Below are 19,511 nucleotides of genomic sequence, written 5' to 3'. Positions count from 1 at the left end.
TTGGGCCGATTGACCAACGTTTAGATGAAACATGCTTTATTTGTTTAAGTAGAACACCACAGTAAAAAATATCTTGCTTGATCTACTTTTAAAAAATTAAGGCAACTTTTTCACATGATATTTTTATGTAGATCAAGAAAGACTAGTCTTTGTATAAACTACTTAATTTTTAGTATACAAAATTCATTTGCAAGTAAAGTAAACTTAATTTTTGCAAGTAAAGTCAACTTGTTTTTTCCCCTTTTTTAAATGTTTTTCTCTTTTTTCCTTTTTTATTTTTTTTCTCTTTTTTGTTTTTTGTTTGTCCATGAACAAAAGCAGCTGCACTTCTGATGATAGGTGATTTTTGGCAGCACGGTGGCTTAGCACTGTTGCCTCACAGCAAGAAGGTCCCCGGTTCGACTCCCAGGCCCGACAGGGGCCTTTCTGTGTGGAGTTTGCATGTTCTCCCCGTGCTTGCGTGGGTTTTCTCCGGGTACTCCGGCTTCCTCCCACAGTCCAAAAACATGCATATTAGGTTAATTGGTGATTATAAATTGTCCGTAGGTGTGAGTGTGAGTGTGATTGTGAGCATGGTTTGTGTGTCTATATGTGGCCCTGCGATGGACTGGTGACCTGTCCAGGGTGTAACCCCTGCCTCTCACCTAAAATAAGCTGGGATAGGCTCCAGCAGACCCCCGTGACCCCGCAAGGGATAAAGCGGGTAAGATAATGAATGAATGAATGAATGTTTTTTGTTTTTTTCTCCTTTTTTCTCTTCTTTGTTTCTTCTCTTTTTTTTCTTTTTAAAGTCAACTTAATTTTGACTTAACACAATTAAGTTGACTGTACTTGCAAAATGTATTATTTACATACATAAAATTAAGTAGTTTATACAAAGACTAGTCTTTCTTGATCTACACATAATAATCTCATGCAAAAAGTTGACTTATTTTTTAAAGTAGATCAAGCACAATATTTGTATTAGTGTATTGATTTGACAGAGATTTGTCTTCTGTCCTCTCACTTTTGCATTTTGTACATTGATTAAAAGAGGATTCACTCGAGTTGTATAATTTTGAAAGCATTCCCACTTTAAGTAATTTCTTCACACCTGCCTAGGACTTTTGCACAGTATTGTACCTCAGATTTGTACTAAATTTCAGCAAGCTGCGAGTTAATCAGGTCACTATATTTTCATTGTGGTTACTTTTCCTCTCAGAGTTGCCATGCGCAGCCTCGGGCCAGCGCTGGACAACGGGATCCAGATGTGCGTAATAAGTCTGTTTCACAACAACCGTCCCGTGACATACCGACGCGGCGGGGGGCGCGGCGTCACGTGACCCACGTGGCGGCTTATAGACCGGGGCGGCCGGTGCAGAGAGGAGCGACGCTCGGAGCTCAGCATCAGACTCACAGGATGGACGCCGCGTACAAGAGGGTGAACGGAGACCACCAGCCCGAGGCAGAGCCGGGAGCGCTGGCCCTGAGGGTAATAAAGCTGCCGCACCTGGCGTCTTCTGCACCTTGTTTTGGCCGTTTATAATCAGAAATGAAAAAAAAAAAAAACTATGTTCTCATTCAGATCAGTGTGTTTGGCTTCTGTAGCTGAAATAATGATGCTCATCTCTGGAATATTCCTGGTACAACCGCAGACAAAGGAGAGAAATACCATTATCACACAGTGAATAGACATAAAAGAGCTGATGTGAGCCAAAAGTGAAAAAAAAAACAAACAAAAAAAAAAAAAAAACTACTGAAACATCAAGCTGACTAGCCATAAAGTTATTTGGGGCATTTTCTGAAACCACATATGATTAATACACTGCAAAAACTCAAAATCTTACCAGGAATATTTGTCTTATTTCTAGTTAAAATGTCTCATTTTTAGTCAAAAAAATCTCATTACACTTAAAACAAGAGTCATTACCAGAAAATAACTTGTTATTTGACAATTTTCACCTGTTTCAAGTCAATTTTCACCTGAAATAGGTAGAAAAATCTGCCAGTGGGACAAGATGTATCTCATTACAAGCAAAACAATCTTGCCAGTGGCAGATTTTTCTACTTATTTTAAGGGAAAATCTACCTGAAACAGGTGAAAATTGTTGTTTTTTCCAGTGATGAGTCTTGATTTAAGTGTAATGAGATTTTTTTTTTACTAAAAATGAGACATTTTAACTAGAAATAAGACAAATATTCTATCATTGTTAAGATTTTGAGTTTTTGCAGTGTATGACCAAATTTAAACACCTTAAAATAATTATTTCCATTTTTCTTCCACAGACATTATAATAATGTTATATTATAATATAATTAATTATGTTTTGGGGCATCATATTAAATATTTAAACACAATATGTTTCTTGGAGTTTAAAAAAACTATAAAATACAGTTTTTGTCATTTTCTAGCATTTTTAAAATACATAATTAGAAAAGTGAAATAACCACATAATTTCTCACTCTCACTTTTAAAATCTTAGTGTATCTGCCGCATTAAATGATTATTTAAAAACCAAGTGTGCAAGAGTTTTTTTTTATATGTACAGGGATTTACTCCTCTTTGATGTCCCTGTTTTATGTTTCCATGTTTGAGGTTAGAAGATGACATAAAGCGAACATAAAGCTGTCGGCTTTCAGTTTTCACTGTGGAATGGGACGGATTTGCAATAACCTGCATGCTCGCTCTTCTACATGTGGCTCTGTTTAAGGACAAACATGAAAAAAAGGGAACAAGTCCCAGATGAGAATCAATTATATCTGCTGGTATCCATGACTCTTTTTCATTTTAAAAGATTTTGCTTGCTTTTGCTTGGCACGAATAAGAAAAATATGAGGCGGAAATGAAGACTTCCAACAGCGAAGCTTTGTGTTTTTATTGTTTTATCTGTGTGCTTCCCTGCAGAAGAGGAGGGGCTCGTACCTGGAGGAGGAGACCAATAAGTCGGGGATGATCACCTGCATCTTTTCCTTGAAGGAGGAGGTCGGCGCTTTGGCCAAGGGTCTTCGGCTCTTCGAGGTAAAATCATTTGTACAAACCCAGCACCAACATGATCAGTAAAGATACTTTTGATTTTGTGGAAATATAGTTGATTCTTTGGGTTCCTGACAGTAAAATCACCACAAAAAGGAGACTGTAGGGCCGTTAACCCTGAGCTGAGCTGTTTTACTTCACATTCCAGGAGTCCTCCTTAAGTTATGCAGGTTACAAGTTAAAATGAGAGGGGGCCACAAAAGTCCTGTACCCTAAATATCTTATAAAAGAGTGAAAAAGTATTTTGCTGAGGATTATTGCATGATTGAGTGTTTAAGAATAAAACTAAACCTCTTGCCCTGGATTTAAATTGAATGCACAAGTACTTTTTTTTCTTTTCTGAAAAACCTTTTCTAAAAACTAAAATCAAACATGGGCACTCAGTGAGACCCTGTCATGCCTTTGTGTCCATTACTGATTAACAAAAAAAAAAACAGATCAAGACAGACGTGCAGCGACGATGTTTTACATTTGGATGGAAATCAGTGCAGCGCTGAAACGTCTGCATGGATATTTTAAATAGCTGCATTTTAATTCAGGACAGGATCACGTAGGAGACTTCGAGGAACTGTTTTGATGTTGATTTCATGTTCATGGCCATTTCTTTTTCTTTTTTAGCCATTGACTGAGCTTATCTCTGATGTTTGTGTATCAGTTATGTGCAAACATGCAGGCAGCTCTTTGATCCACTAGTTCACCAGCAGCAGGGTTTCTGTCATTATAAAACACCAGACTGAGAGTAAATTCCATCTGGCTGTGAAATAATAGAAATATTTTGCTACAAACATAGCTGGATTTGTTGACTCAGGCAAGAGATTAAAATAAAATTGATAAAGATCAGAGCACCAGAGTTCCCTGGGTTTTTTTAATACTACATTTCCCACAGCGCAACTCTTGCCCTGGATCCTCTCAACCTGGTTAACTCCACACATTTGAGGGCCAGTTAAGCACATATTCTTGTTTCCCACATGTTTCTGTCACCTCATGCTTGACTGTGGTGCAGTGTCACCAACAATCCAGCTGGTGGCAGTGTTGCTGTTCTTCCTTTTTTGTTCCCTCAAACTGACCACCAAAGAACAGAGGTACTACTACTTTGCATGCTCAGCTGTTTTTTTAAATTTTTTTAAATCAAGTGAAAGCTACGAAAAAGACTTGAGCCGTTGGTTGTTTTTCCCAAAAGTGAAAATTCACGATGCATTCAAATGCAGGAAGCAGCCAAAAACAGCACCTATAAAGCCGCTCTACATAATAACGCCGCTTATCCCCAAATAAAAAAGTCTGCTTCTACTGCAACAAAGATGGCCTGTGAGGGATGCACTTACTCTCACATACACCCACGCACCTTAGGTAAACTAACATCTACTGCCCGATTAAAATAAAATATAAATAATAATTAACAAAATATAATTTTGCTGATCATAAAACATTTGAATAAATACATTGAATTGCCGTGACAGAATAAACATTATCAACAGATATCTACAAGATCTTTTTGACAAGTTACCACCACATAATGTGTTTAAGAAGGAGATGCAGTCGCCATGACGACGCTATTGTCATGTTTTGAGTAAGCCACAATGGCTGTTACCTGCTCGGCCTCTCTGGTCCCGGAAAATGTTGAATCTGATTCATCAAACTTGACTAGACCCCAATATTTGAATCTAATATCCACCTGGATGTTTTTATTGTTGTCAAATCTTTGGAAATCCAGATTGACTGTAAGCCTCTAGTAGTACAAACTGGTGGTGTAAAAATATTTATTCGTGAACAACTTTTAAATGTTTTGTAAATGTTACGTATCTTTTTCTTTTCTTCACTGCCAAATAATAACATGAGAGATAGTTTTTGAAATGTTCCTATTTTATATCAAACACTGTAGTTACACCTGTGTGCTTGGAAGCAGAGGATCACGTGGGAGGATGTTGCAGTTGGTTGCAATCTGAAACTTTGCCACTAGGTGTCACTAAAATAAAAAAACTGCTCTTATGAAATAATATAGTTAAATCTGATAGCGTTTTCCTTCAAAATGTTATTATTATTCAGCATGTCAATAGTTATTATGACAAGTACATTAGCTTTTAATGATATGTATTGGATAGTTAGTCTTGTTTTAGATTTTTTTGTATTGTAAGGATGTCCTTTTAAATTTGAAATAAGGATCTTTTCATTTCAACCACCAGGAAATTAGTGCATGAAAATGTTTATGTTTTTGTTTTTTGACATTTCTTATCACTGTGACCCGCCTGGCTGTACGTGACTGCATCACCGGCCAGAGTACACAGTGACTGGCAGCGGTATACTGTTTTATCAGGGCACAAGTTGAACCTTTTATGCTGGAAAAAGACATTTAGTTTAAAAAAACAAAAACAATCAAATATTCAATAAAACGACCCACATGGATAAGAATATCGGTAAAAACCAGACATATTTGGGAACATATTATATTTTTTTGTGGTCGTGTAACTTCTCACATCTCCACCCCGGAGATATGTTTCAGCACTGATCAATACCAGGTATCTGCCAAAAACAGATGTAAACATCAGGAGCCTTCATGGACCTATGAGCTCCCTCCACGCCGATCCTCCCCCTGCTCCACCCCCTCCTCCTACTGTCCTCTCTCACTTCTAAAAAACAAACTAAATGTCCCACCAACAATCACTGCAGACCCCCTACCCCCTTCCGCCATGTAACATGTGTTGGACTCCTGTTTCCTATTTTTCAACTAGTACGATGCGAGGACTAGTTGTCCTCTGTGGAGCCATGTGGCTTCTATCATGTGTTCCCTCTTATAACTAATCTTCGCATTTCAGTCCGAGAGTCGCACATGAGAGTCAGGACACGCGGGACATGGCAGCACGGGTTTCTTGTGACGAGTCACGCAAGAGCCCAAACTCGACCTGACACCTCAGGTGGGGCGACAGCGGTGTTTTCACCAGTCTCACGGGTCAGAGGGGTGCAGAAATCTGGCAGAATGACCCCACCGGGTGTAGGATTGAGGCCTGGACCAGCCATCACCTCACTTTTAATACATGTATTTACAGAACATATGCTGGTCAGGGCATACATAAGTGTTTAGCTTTAACTTATGCGGTTCAGTTAAATGCAAACTTGTTACTGAAAACAGTTCTTATTCTAATCTAATATTTTCATAAAGACTTTATAGCGGTTCTACATTACAACCCGGGATCATCTATGCTCGTGCCAGAAGTCACACCGGGGGGGGAAAAGTTGGCCCTTGTGAAAGAAACCAACTTAAACGGTGAATAGGATCCAGATGGGAGGAAACGGGAGCCCCTCCTGCTCACGCCCTCCGTCCTTACCGAGCCTATAGAAGACAGAGAACAATGTACTCCCTCTCCCTCCCCAAAAATCCCATAAACAAAAAAACATTTTAACCACATGAAAATTGCTTTGAGGCAAGTGTCAGAGGCACCATGCAAGTTGGACACATACATATAAGAAAAACTTGTGAATTGCAAACAGAAAAGCCTGAAACCAAAGCGTGGGTGTGAAATGCCTGAAAGCCAAGATGATTTATCTCACAGTGTTGCATCAAACTAATTTAATTGTCCTGAATACCTTCATGACTGCAGGCCGCTTACAGACAGACAACCAAACACCGCCCTCTAGTGGTTACAGAAAGGCACAATTTCGGCTTGCGATAGTATAAGCTTTCATACTCGACATAGGGCTGTGCGATTAATCAATTTTAAATCTAAATCGGATTTATTAATCAAGACTATGTTAAAAAAAGGAAAATCGGAAAATCGATTTTCCTTTTTTGCAGATGGCTGCATTACAGACGGAGCTCGTCTAGTCATCTTTGTTTGGTCAAGAAGATTGTAGATGTTGTCACTTTACTAAATTCAAGCAGGATTTACAGTATCTTTCAATTGCACTTCATTCCCAATAGGGAAATTTGTTTGCTATTTTTCTTTAAAAATAAAGATACAATATTTGAAACAATTTATTCCATTGTCTTTTGTAGTTTTACCAAAAAAATCGAAATCGAAAATCGGGTTTTCAGAGAAAAAAATTGGAATTTTATTTTTGTCCAAAATCGCCCAGCCCTAACTCGACATATTTTTATTTTTTCTGTTAATTTCTAATTCTGATTTTTTTTTTATTATGTTTTTTCAATTTAATGAATGAACTTCCCCATACAGCAGCTATATTCTCACCTCCTGTGCCTTTTCGTGCAGGAGAAGGGCATCAACCTGACCCACATCGAGTCCCGTCCTTCACGAATGAACAAAGAAGAGTTTGAGTTCTACATCAGCGTGGACTCCTCCTGCTCTCAGGCCATAGATGAGGTTATCGACTGCCTGCGCACACAAATCAGCGGCCACGTGCACGAGCTGTCACGCAACAAACAGAAGGACAAAGGTTAGTGAGTGTGTCGTTGTGGTAAATTGTCGGCAGAACAACGAGAGCATGAAACCAGAACACGAGAGAGGTTAATGAGGTGACATGTCAGCGATCGTCATGTGGGGAAAATTGAGCAGGTGGAGGGAAATGACTGAGCAGTGCGGTTTCAGAAACAGTTGAATGGTCATGAAATGAAACCGAATGAGGCTGAGGATAAGCTCATCCTTCAGGAGGAAATATCTGGTAAAATTCTTAACACTGTTAACACATCATCCATCTGCTGCAGCCATATGGAAAACTGTTTATAATGTGAACCATCACAAGGCCCATCACAGGCCAACAGTCACATATTACATCATTACTCCCATTTGTGACGTCTTGTCTTGACACTACTCTGGTTGTTACGTCAACTGCTTTATCGATCTATATTTGCTCTAAATCAAAAGTATCTAAACTGATAGGAGCTACCCGTTTACAGCCCCTCTGACCCTCCTTAGATGTCAAGGATATGAAGTCCCAAACTACTTTTTCTGACATTTCCACGTGCAGGGTAATGGAAATGTACCAGCGTTTGAAGCCAGCCCCTAATGGTCCTTTAACGAAATGCTTGTCTGACTTCCACCTTGATATCAGACCAGCGAGCCAGATTTGACCCGTTTGAGGTCATCGACTCCCTGGCAGCAAAAACAAACACAGCTGTGTAGTGTTCCCCTAACAATCAATATTTTTGTAAAAAAATGCATCAAAAACGAAGCAGAAATGTCCCTTAATATTAATAATGTATCTTAAAAAACCCCTTTAAGCCCTGGAGCCCCCGGTACTGGGGACCAATGCCATATGAGAACACAAGCCGGAGATTAGGCCGGACTTAAAGGTGCAAAAATCTTCTCTTTAGCTGTGTTGCATGAGAGCTAATTGGTGTCAAGTTAGCACGTGGCAGCCGCAGGCTTTAGCCGAGGATAACAAGAATTACAGTGTAGTTATTTCTTATTTCCAAGGTGATATCTCTTAATGAAAAATGTGTTTTGATAAGTAACTAGTAGATATTTCAAGCTACTTACTGGGTTCTATCAAATAAACGTCTAACTAGGGCTGGGCGATACGGACCAAAAGTCATATCTCCATATTTTCTAGCTAAATGGCGATACTCGATATATATCGATATTTTTTCTGTGCCATAATTGGGGTTTCCCCCAAAGCATTATAGCATAGCATCTCTGTTAGCTTCATTTTTTTCTGAGGCAAACCCTTAAAAAAACAGTCAGTTTTAATACAAAGCCTCGTGCCAAATGTCACACAGGTACCTTTATTAACAGAGGTCTGCACAATATCAAAATGTATAAAACAAATGAAATAAAAATAAACTGCCTGCATATACAGAATAAAAATGTTTCTTGAATAAAATAAAACAAATATTCCTTTCCTGCATAACAATTAAATTAAAATACACTGTGCAATTAATACAATGTAGACAGTAATAGGCAGACTTTTCCACTGAGGTTGACAGTTGTGCAAATAACAAAACATTTGTGCAAATCTCAAATAAAACATTCAAGTCAATTTGTCACAAAATAAGCTATATCAAAATCATACATTTTTTATTTTTTTTAAAAATCGATATAAACGATATTGTCTCGTACCATATCGCGTTTGAAAATATATCGATATATATTAAAATCTCGATATATCGCCCAGCCCTACGTCTAACACAAACGTAATGCAAAGACTTTAATAAGGCTTTCTTGCATTTAAAAATGAATTACCACATTATATTTATGTTAATATAAATGTCCAACAAATATAATACAACAGTTATTCTGTTCACTTCATAGAATCTGAACGGTCTTCAAAACAAATGCTGGCATTCTCGAACCCGCACCGCTGCCACGTTGAGGACAAATCTAATAAAGCTAACACCAGAACCGCTGAAACGGTCCATTTATCAGCTGAAAATAGAGCCGGCCGCTGGGCCGCGGCCAGACTTGGGACTCGACAAGTGTCACTAGTGTCGCCAGAGAGATGGATGTCCCCGCGCCTGCATCTAGAGCCCTTTATTAGTTGTTTCCAGAAACACATTAGTTTAGCTACTGAGAGCCAACGGGCCTCGGCGCAGACAAAGACCAACTGTGTTTGGGAGGAGACTAACGCAGGCCGGGGGAACACGCCGCGGTCAGTGCCGGCTGAGACGGACGGGGCCACCTAGGATCCTCCCCGTAGCCTCGGCGGGGACGCTGTGGTCTGCCGGTCAGGGTCAAGTGGATGAGAGGATGATATTTACAGAATGTTTTGGAGGCCGCCTGTCTGCAGAGGACACTTGCTCGGAGGGTCTGCTGTTTCTCCCGGGGCCTCGGGCTGGACCACACTGCACAAATGCAGATTAATGACTGGGCCCCAGTGTTGTCTAAGGGTCATAAATCCATATGAGCAAGCAGATGCCCCAGTCGTACTGTTCTGCTGAGTGTCAAAATGCCACATGAATGAAAACCCAATCCTGTGGACACATCGAGAAAATGGACCATTAATATCAATTTGTGTTGGAGTCATTTATTATAACAGTCAGGAAGTAGACTATTTTTAAGTTGCAACTGATCATTCTTTTATTTTTTTTATTTTAAAATCTATTTAATACATCTCTAATGATTAATCAATACATTGTGTGTTATAGGCTTCATTTGATTTTTTTTAATAAATGTATTTTTTCATCATTTACTTTAAGTATCTTTGCTTTTTGCTCCGTGTGTTTATGTATAAGTTTGTATATTTATCTCATGACCTGCCACTCAGCTTCCAGAATTTATTTAAGTTTTCCTCAGACATCCATTCATACCAGACACGACACTCAAAGATCTTTCACCTTCCTCTATGCCGGACTTCACACAATCCATGCACTTTAAAATACAGAGGACCGTCGCTATGGAACAATTTACCTACATCACTAAAATCAATATCTTCACTGGCTTTGTTCAAAATACACTTGAAAAAAACATTTTTTAGTTAAGATCAGAAACACATCTGGAGTTTTTAAATTGTACTTTTTTTCATGCAATTATACTACATTTCCTTCATTTTTTTTTCCATCTTTCAATAATTCAGTAGTGTTTTTCTTTTTCATGTTAAATTGTCTTTTTCTGTCTTATATTATCTATTTCTAAATTGAGTTTTTGCTTTTGCTGTTGTTATTGTTGTTTATAATTGTTTTATAAAGGGGAGGCATTTTCATAAGCCTTTTTGGCTTCCACCTCTCCTGCACAATGCTTCATTTGACCTTTGTTTTTTACTGTTATGTTTTATGTGCAAAATAAACTAAACTAAACTAAACTTTTTGGTATGTCCAATGAAGACATTTGGTTCCTCTAACCTTAAACATTTTTTACTCTTTAAAGTCCACATAAAAGGCCTAATTGATCTGGACTGAACAAACGATCCATGTCTTTCTCCTTCAGTGCCGTGGTTCCCCAACGACATCCAGGACCTGGACCGCTTCGCCAACCAGATCCTCAGTTATGGGTCTGAGCTGGATGCTGATCACCCAGTAAGTTCTGACTCATCCAGGACCGTCTGTTTGCCACATCCTGATCCTGCGTGTGCGCTCGTGTGGACGCGGGTCCACTCACACCCACACGTCTCATGAAAAGCAGGGCTGCGGGGATGACGGACGCACTCCACCGTCTATTCTAATGGAAACTATGCAGACACACAAACTGATGTCATTGCTTTAATTGAGCCCCTATAATTATAGATAATTGCTCCCTTTTGCCACCGCTATTAAAGCAAAATGTATTCTTCATAGGCTGCAACACACTCTACAAAGGCTTCATTTGAATATGCATTTGCACGCTCTTATTAGAGACGGGGAGCATAATGCTGTCAAAGGCGACGGGGTTTAGCCTCAGCGGAGGATTTCCTCTTTGATTGATCTGTGAGCTAAGATGAGATCTAAGGTGGCTTTCCTTTGTGTGTGTGTGTGTGTGTGTGTGTGTGTGTGTGTGTGTGTGTGTGTGTGTGTGTAGGGCTTCACAGATCAAGTCTACAGAGCTCGCAGGAAGGAGTTTGCCGACATCGCCTACAACTACAGACAGTAACTACTTTTCAAAAAGCTTCATAAACTGTTGGGAAGGGGTTTCAGATGAAATGGGGCATGTTGGAGCGCATTTCTTTGCAGACTAATTAAATAAAAAAGGGTTGAATTTAGTTGGTCTTAACCACTTTAATGCCTGGCATTTTGATTTTAATTATATATTCAAATCAAAAACACTTCCAATTTTGTGTGTAACGATTTCTAGATAATAATTTTTCTTATCATGAACACATTAGGTAAGTTTATGTAGGTTTGATTTATTTGTGTTGTTATTATTATTATTATTATTATTATTATTATTATTATTATTATTATTATTATTTGTTATTATTACATTTTTTGGTTTGTATAAAGCTTTTTTTCCTTGTTTGATTATGGGGTCGTGGAGGAGTCTCAAAAATGCAATGATCAAATTTGAATCAGGGTTAGGAAAAGAAAAAAACATTCAGAAATAAGTAACTGTAATTCTTATTTTCTAAAAAGATTTAGAAAATAAATAAAGGTATAGCTGTGTGAACAAAACAAGTCGCATGTAGTGTTGTTGTGACTCAATACTGATCACAACAAGGAGCAGCAACAATACCTCATGCTACATTTGGAAAAGTTCACACATGATGTTTTGAGGGTTATACTGACCCCATTTGGTCTGGAGTGGTCACGCTTACACAAGGTGCCTTTAAAAGACACATTACACATTACCAGGAGGTTGCTTGCTTTATTTACAAGTTATTGTCATAGAAATGTGAATTTCTGAATACTTCTGAAAATGTTCCTGCAGAAAACATGTTTACTATGTAATAAATTAAGTTATTTTCCTGCTTTCAAGATAGAAAACCTATCAAAATGTAGAATTAAAAACATTTAAATTAGAAACTAGTTTAATACATTGTTAAAGTTATAATCCCAGCTCATGTGGTTACTGCAAGATAACACACTAGACATTCAAACAAACGCCCTGAGCCCTATGAGCAGCTCCTGGTGCCTCAGTGAACAGTGTTAAGCTTCAGTTTAGAGTATTCCAGCTAACTTTGATCCAAAGATCCTGATCCACACAGATTTAAAGGTGTGGAGGTGTGAAGTTTTCCCCAGACACCATTCTGGTACACCCTCTGTCTGTCGGTTCATGGTGCGTAACCGCTGTAACCTCATCTTCGTGGCAGCGGCCAAACCATTCCCCGGGTGGAGTACACGGAGGAGGAGAAGGCAACGTGGGGGACCGTGTTCAAGGAGCTGAAGACTCTGTACCCGACCCACGCCTGCCGCGAGCACAACCGGGTCTTCCCCCTGCTGGAGAGGTACTGCGGCTACAGGCCCGACAACGTCCCGCAGCTGGAGGACGTCTCCCGCTTCCTGCAGTGTAAGTGGTGACCTGAAGGTCGTATAATCACATCCACCCATGAACAGTGGGTACGGAAGAGTATTAGGGCCAGGCAGGAGAAAAATAAAAATAATATTTTAGAGGAGGAAGATTCTTTTTCCATTATGCACTTCGAGAAAAAAGTCGAAATGTTGAGAATAATGTTGTTGAAGTACAATTTCAAGAAAAAAGTCAAAATTTCGAGAAAAAAGACGAAATGTTGAGATTAATGTTGAAATACAATTTCAAGAAAAAAGTCGAAATGTTGAGAAAAAAGTCGAAATGTTGAGAATAATGTTGTTGAAGTACAATTTCAAGAAAAGAGTCAAAATTTCGTGAAAAAAGACGAAATGTTGAGATTAATGTTGAAATACAATTTCAAGAAAAAAGTCAAAATTTCGAGAAAAAAGTCGAAATGTTGAGATTAATGTTGAAGTAAAATTTCAAGAAAAAAGTCAAAATTTCTAGAAAAAAGTCGAAATGTTGAGAAAAAAGTCGAAATGTCGAGATTAATGTTGAAATACAATTTCAAGAAAAAAGTCGAAATTTCGAGAAAAAAGTCGAAATGTTGAGAATAATGTTGTTGAAGTATAATTTCAAGAAAAGAGTCAAAATTTCGAGAAAAAATACGAAATGTTGAGATTAATGTTGAAATACAATTTCAAGAAAAAAGTCAAAATTTCGAGAAAAAAGTTGAAATGTTGAGAAAAAAGTCGAAATGTTGAAATTAATGTTGAAATACAATTTTGAGAAAAAAGTCAAAATTTTGGGAAAAAAGTCGAAATGTCGAGATTAATGTTGAAATACAATTTTGAGAAAAAAGTCCAAATTTTGTGAAAAAAGTCGAAATGTCGAGATTAATGTTGAAGTACAATTTCAAGAAAAAAGTCAAAATTTCGAGAAAAAGGTCGAAATGTTGAGAAAAAAGTCGAAATGTCGAGATTAATGTTGAAATAAAATTTCGAGAAAAAAGTTGAAATGTTGAGTAAAAAGGCGAAATTCGACTTTATTCACGAAACTTCGACTTTATTCACGAAATTTCGACTTTATTCTTGAAATTGTATTTAAACATTAATCTCGACATTTCAACTTTTTCTCAGCATTTCGACTTTTCTTTTGAACTGGACAATAAAAAAAAATCTTCCCCCCTCAAATATTTTTTCCCTTGCATGGCCCTAATACTCTTCCGTACAGTGGGAGAGGTGTCCTTTTCTTCCAGTGATTGATAGAAATCTGAATGTCCTGCTATGAATCACTGCGTTCTTACATAACACAATGCACGCAGCATCATTCAGCTCGCTGTGTGAAGCGGTGACGTGTGCAAACGCCCCACTTCCTCTGTTCCTCGCCCTCCGTTGTCGTTCATCTCCCCCGTCTTCCCACAGCTTGCACGGGTTTCCGGCTTCGCCCGGTGGCCGGCCTGCTCTCGTCCCGGGACTTCCTGGCTGGACTTGCCTTCCGGGTCTTCCATTCCACACAGTACATCCGCCACAGCTCCAAGCCCACGTACACGCCAGAGCCGTGAGTGTCCGGTCCTGGCATCAGTCGGGGAACCACGACGCAATACGTGCATGATGTTGAGACAGTGAGTCACCTGTGTGTTTCTCCTGCAGGGATATCTGCCACGAGCTCCTGGGACACGTGCCGCTATTTGCCGACCTGGGCTTCGCCCAGTTCTCCCAGGTAACCTGAGCAGAACTTTGGATGGATGGTGGATGGATGGATGGATGGATGGATGGATGGATGGATGGATGGATGGATGGATGGATGGATGGATGGATGGATGGATGGATGGATGGATGGAAGGATGGATGATTAGATACATAGTTGAGTCTGGTTTCTTCCTGGTAAATTCATGGAATAATGCGTTTACTCAACCCTTCACAGGAAATTGGTCTTGCATCTCTCGGGGCCCCTGATGAGTACATTGAGAAACTTGCAACCGTGAGTATGTTTTTTTGTTTTTATTCTAAGCGGAAGCTGTAATACTAATACACTACAATTCCGGAAGACCTAGCTGGAAACCATTCAAGAAGATTTTTTTGGTTTGCTTCGGCACGAATCAGCAGAAAAAACAAAACAAAAACACCTTTTGCCATACAGTAAATTGAACATTTACAAAGTCACCTATATTTTTAGCAACAACAAAGTAAAGAATCCTTTTGTATTCTTAAGTAATTCCCTATTTGACTGGAATAAGACTTTGACTAGTCCTCTCCAGTAATCGGTAAGGCTGCCGTTACTCCATCCTTGTGAGGCTTCAGAATATGAGCTCAACAGAACTGTGTGGTTTTGAAATATCTGACCCGTGAGTCCGAAGTCGAGACAGAAACGGGATGAAACGTCCGTAACGGTTATCGTATACTGGAACTGTGATATGAGTCAGTTGAAACCTTTACCAAAGACATTCTCAAAGACATAAGAAGGTAACGTAATTACATATATAATCAATAAATGTGAATGTCATAAAATAGTGCCGAAAACACAATCTGCAAAGATTCTTGCTGGTGAAGTCAGATGATCCTTTCCTCCTTCAGTCTGGGGCACAGGGGTCCATTTCCTCCCCCCAAAAAAGGGCTACAACATATGTTTTCACTGTGTGACGGCCCGACCCAGATGCCTCCGAGTCCAGAGATGTTGATCTCTGGACAAGATTCACATAAGGTTTCTGTTTTGGAACGGTAAAGTTTCAAGAGGCATTTTGGAGTAATGGTCTGTATCGTAGATGACGAAGGTTTCCCAGCGTAATCCAGAACCACGTGGTTTTATCAGTTTGAGCGTTTGATGCTCGAAGGATCAGTGATCACAGGTACAACTGGTGCCTGGTGCACTATTGAAGGAGGAACACGCAAAAATGCACACACAGCAATCTTCGATTCCAGAGAAGCCTGTCGATAAACCTCAGAACCCCCTGTACTGGGTTCTTTTTCTTTCTTCCTTTCTTTCTACTGTACGTGTGGGTCACATTTTCTGAATCTGGTGTGTGTGCAGGTCTACTGGTTCACTGTGGAGTTCGGTCTGTGCAAGCAAGGCTCTGAGATCCGAGCCTACGGAGCTGGACTGCTGTCATCGTTCGGGGAGCTGCAGGTACGAGGAAGCTGATGAGAACCAAGAAATCCCTGTCAGAGAGAACTGATGGCATCCCCCCCTGAAATAAAAATGGTCAAAATCATCCCCCCTGAAATAAAAATGGTCAAAATCATCCCCCCTGAAATAAAAACAGTCAAAATCATCCCCCCTGTAAAACTGCCATCCCCCCTTTCCATCCCTTATGTCATTTCATCAATAAATGTGGTTTTACTGCTTTTTCAACATTTAGAGTCATCACCAGAAAAATAACTCCAGAAAAATAACTTATTTGACAATTTTCACCTGTTTCAAGTACATTTTCACTTTAGATAAATAGGAAAATCTGCCAGTGGGACAAGATTTATCTTCTCATAAGCAAAAAAATCTTGTTCCACTGGCAGATTTTTCTACTTATTTTAAGTGAAAATCTACTTGAAACAGGTGAAAATTGTTGTTTTTTCCAGTGATGAGTCTTGTTTTAAGTGTAATGAGATTTTTTTTACTAAAATGGGACATTTTAACTAGAAATAAGACAAATATTCTTGTTAAGATTTTGAGTTTTTGCAGTGATCCATTTTAGTTATCCTGTGAAGGACAGAATCATATTGATAAGTTCAGAAAACTGTTTTCTATTGTTGTGTTTTGATGTATTTGATGTAAGCCCAGTGGATATTTAAAGCTTACAGAAGGCTGCATTTAACTGCTGCTATGTCATTCCTGCAGTATTTCTGCAGGTGTTTTGGTCACTGCTATTATTTGTAATATATTATATTATTTGTAATCAGCACAAATTATCTGTCCCCATATGATAAAATCCACCATCCCCCCTGATTTTTTTTTACAACTCGAGTACTGGATATAATACTCAACAGCAGCAGTGTGGGGAGTGGGTTAGTGGTCCACTCAGATTGGGGTTTTATGTGTCACTAGGGGAGTGGGCCTGCTGGGACCTGGGGGGGGTGGTAAAGTAGTTCACTGGGTAATCAGAGGCAGCAAGGATGAGTAGATCACTATTCAGGTCACAAGTTACATCAGCAGAGGATGTGCACTCTGCCAAGTCAGCGGCCAAGCCCCGAATCCTGCTGCACTTCCTGCTTACTCGTGGTGCCGGAAGGCCTTTATTCAGAAATTAGAATCAAACACTGTTAAATGAAATGAAATAAATCAAAATGTTCCATTGTTTTTCAGTACTGCTTAACAGACAAGCCCAAACTTGAGTCCTTTGACCCCGAGAAGACCAGCCTGCAGAAGTATCCCATTACAGCGTACCAGCCCCTTTACTATATTGCTGAGAGCTTCGAAGACGCCAAAGAGAAAGTGAGGTAAGACATGCATTCCTCTTATGGAGGGTTTTCACGTTAGTACCAAATCTAAAACTTTGTGATTAATTAACTTTTTTTACTTTGACTAATGTCTAAATGTGAATATCCTGTTCTGTGAGAGAGTTGCGTGTGATTTGCAGATTTTCTTTAAAGTACAATTTTCCGGCTTCCCTGTTTTTATCCCAACCTTATTCCACCTCCCACTTTGCTTGCTGTATATCTGAAGTGGATAATGCTATAAAGAGTGAACTGAGCTGAGAAGAAGAGGTTAAAAAGAGAGCTTTTGTGCCGTACCTGCGTGGTATTTTGACCAACGCATGTCGAATATATTTCGTTAAGATATTCGGAAATTGTGCCAACTGTGCCTTTGAACTGCATATGTAATGTTTTTTTTTGTGAGATGCTCAATCTACTTCTAATCCTGCTTCTTGTACAGGAAATTTGCAGCCACCATCCCGAGGCCATTCTCGGTGCACTACAACCCGTACACGCAGAGCATTGAGGTCCTGGACAACAACCAGCAGCTCAGGAACCTGGCAGACTCCATCAGCTGTATGCACCTTCTTCCACACTAAATCCTGCCTTTTCCTTTCATTAAATCTATTTTGCTTTAAGCTCCGTCCCATCACGATCAACTGCACACATTCACAGATCAGCACTTTCAGCTTTTGTTCAATTAAGATGCAACTTTTTGCACACCGAGGACACTTTCCTTGTATTTTGTTGTCAGATCTTGGATTCATTGAGTATTTACCCTATTTTACCACCAATAAGAGAGGAAAAAAACATCTTAAATGAACCCTAATGATATCCGCCAGCTTCCATTGATCTAAAACAAGCCCAGCAGGCTATAAACCATTCAACTGTGGCGAGCGTAAGAGGGCTATTTTTGTGTAATTGCCCACTTATGAATCTATTGACGTGCTGCTCCTTTATGGCAGAAACAGAAGCTTATAAAATAACCTTAACCGCATCGTCACGGACTCACTCAGTCTCTTTTTGTTCTCTCCTTCAGGTGAAATGGGGAAATTGTGCGAAGCCATGAGGAAAATGGAGTAGCTGCGCAGCTGGATTTCATCTCTAATTCACTGAAAACGTCGTTCAGTCGTTTGATCTCTGCGGTTCTAGTTAGCGTGTTTGAAAGTTAGTTTAGTATCAAAACAAACATGTGAGTCAGATAGAGGCCGTGTTAGAGTAGTTCAGTTAATAGAAGCTTTCTCTTGGTATTATTTTCTCTAAACTTCACCGTCAACCTTTTGTTTTCTGAAAATGGTCCTGAATTATGTCAGCCAGCTTCTTTCCTGCTTTAAAATGCAGTAGATTCATGACTTTCAAAGAAATAAAATAACAATAAAGTGCAGTAGATTCATGACTTTCACCCAGCCAGATCAGATTTTTCTTTCCCGTTAGTTTGTTTAAAATTTAGCTTTCTTTGTATTAAAACAAATATGCAAGCCAGATAGCAGCAATATTAGTTTAGTAGAAACTTTTTCTGTATTTGAATGTGTAAGTTGTCACCAGTCACTTATACACAGCAGTCATTACTGTAGTGTGTCTATTCAAACTGAAATAAGTCAGTATTAGAGCCTCTTAACTGTGAAGAATTTGAAATAAGGAAGGATGTCAATCAGCATCCGATGACGGATGAATTTGAAGTCCAGTGTTTCTGGTGTGATGCAGCACAATAAAACCTTTTTTTCTGTAGCTTTATTTCACATCCAGGAATTGCACTGAAACAAATAAATAATCGTCTTGAACTTTCATTGATGCAACTTACTTTTCCATCCTTTCAAAAAAGGCAAACGTGATAGAAACTATGGGATCAGTTATTACTTTGATTCACGCCAGATATTTTTGTTTTACTGTTATTGAAACTGGTGCACATTTGATAAAACAGTAAAAGTTATCCTGTATTAATATAACAATGAAAATACTGTATATTGCTATATTTTTCTTTTCATTAAACCTCGTATACTCTCTATGATGCTTGCTTTTTCTTCTGTCTTGTCTTCTACTGAGCAGTTTTGCCAAGACAACTATACTTATAATGAGTATATTTGAATAAAAAGATCTCCCTACTCTCTAAATCCAGAGGAGCCTTGTAACTCTTCTCTTTGAGTTGGTAGAGTAATAAAATGATAATGATGGAATAATTAATCTGGACTTGCATTTAACTTGCTTTCTTTGTAAAACACCCTGAGGTGGCTGTGAACTGGCGCTCTGCAGGTAAACTTAAACTTGTAAGCAGCTGTTTATTTACTAGTCCAAACATGTGCTGTAGTTGCTTGCTAAACTTTATATCCA

General features: G+C 39.0%; 1 protein-coding gene across 1 annotated transcript; it reads left to right on the top strand.

Annotated features, from left to right (window-relative positions):
- The first annotated feature begins 1,370 nt into the window (after positions 1 to 1,370).
- pah (phenylalanine hydroxylase) lies at positions 1,371 to 19,188 on the top strand. Its single transcript, XM_061714320.1, has 13 exons — positions 1,371 to 1,471; positions 2,885 to 2,998; positions 7,216 to 7,399; positions 10,825 to 10,913; positions 11,392 to 11,459; positions 12,620 to 12,816; positions 14,202 to 14,337; positions 14,430 to 14,499; positions 14,704 to 14,760; positions 15,808 to 15,903; positions 17,074 to 17,207; positions 17,644 to 17,759; positions 18,223 to 19,188. The coding sequence occupies exons 1-13, from the start codon at positions 1,400 to 1,402 to the stop codon at positions 18,264 to 18,266; spliced, it is 1,377 nt and encodes a 458-aa protein (XP_061570304.1). The 5' UTR covers positions 1,371 to 1,399; the 3' UTR covers positions 18,267 to 19,188.
- The last annotated feature ends 323 nt before the right edge of the window (positions 19,189 to 19,511 follow it).

Source organism: Cololabis saira, chromosome 23 (genome assembly GCF_033807715.1).
Source record: "Cololabis saira isolate AMF1-May2022 chromosome 23, fColSai1.1, whole genome shotgun sequence".
NCBI classification, from domain to species: Eukaryota; Metazoa; Chordata; class Actinopteri; order Beloniformes; family Belonidae; genus Cololabis; species Cololabis saira.
Note: the sequence above shows the minus strand (reverse complement) of the source record. Positions and strands in the feature narration are given on the sequence as shown.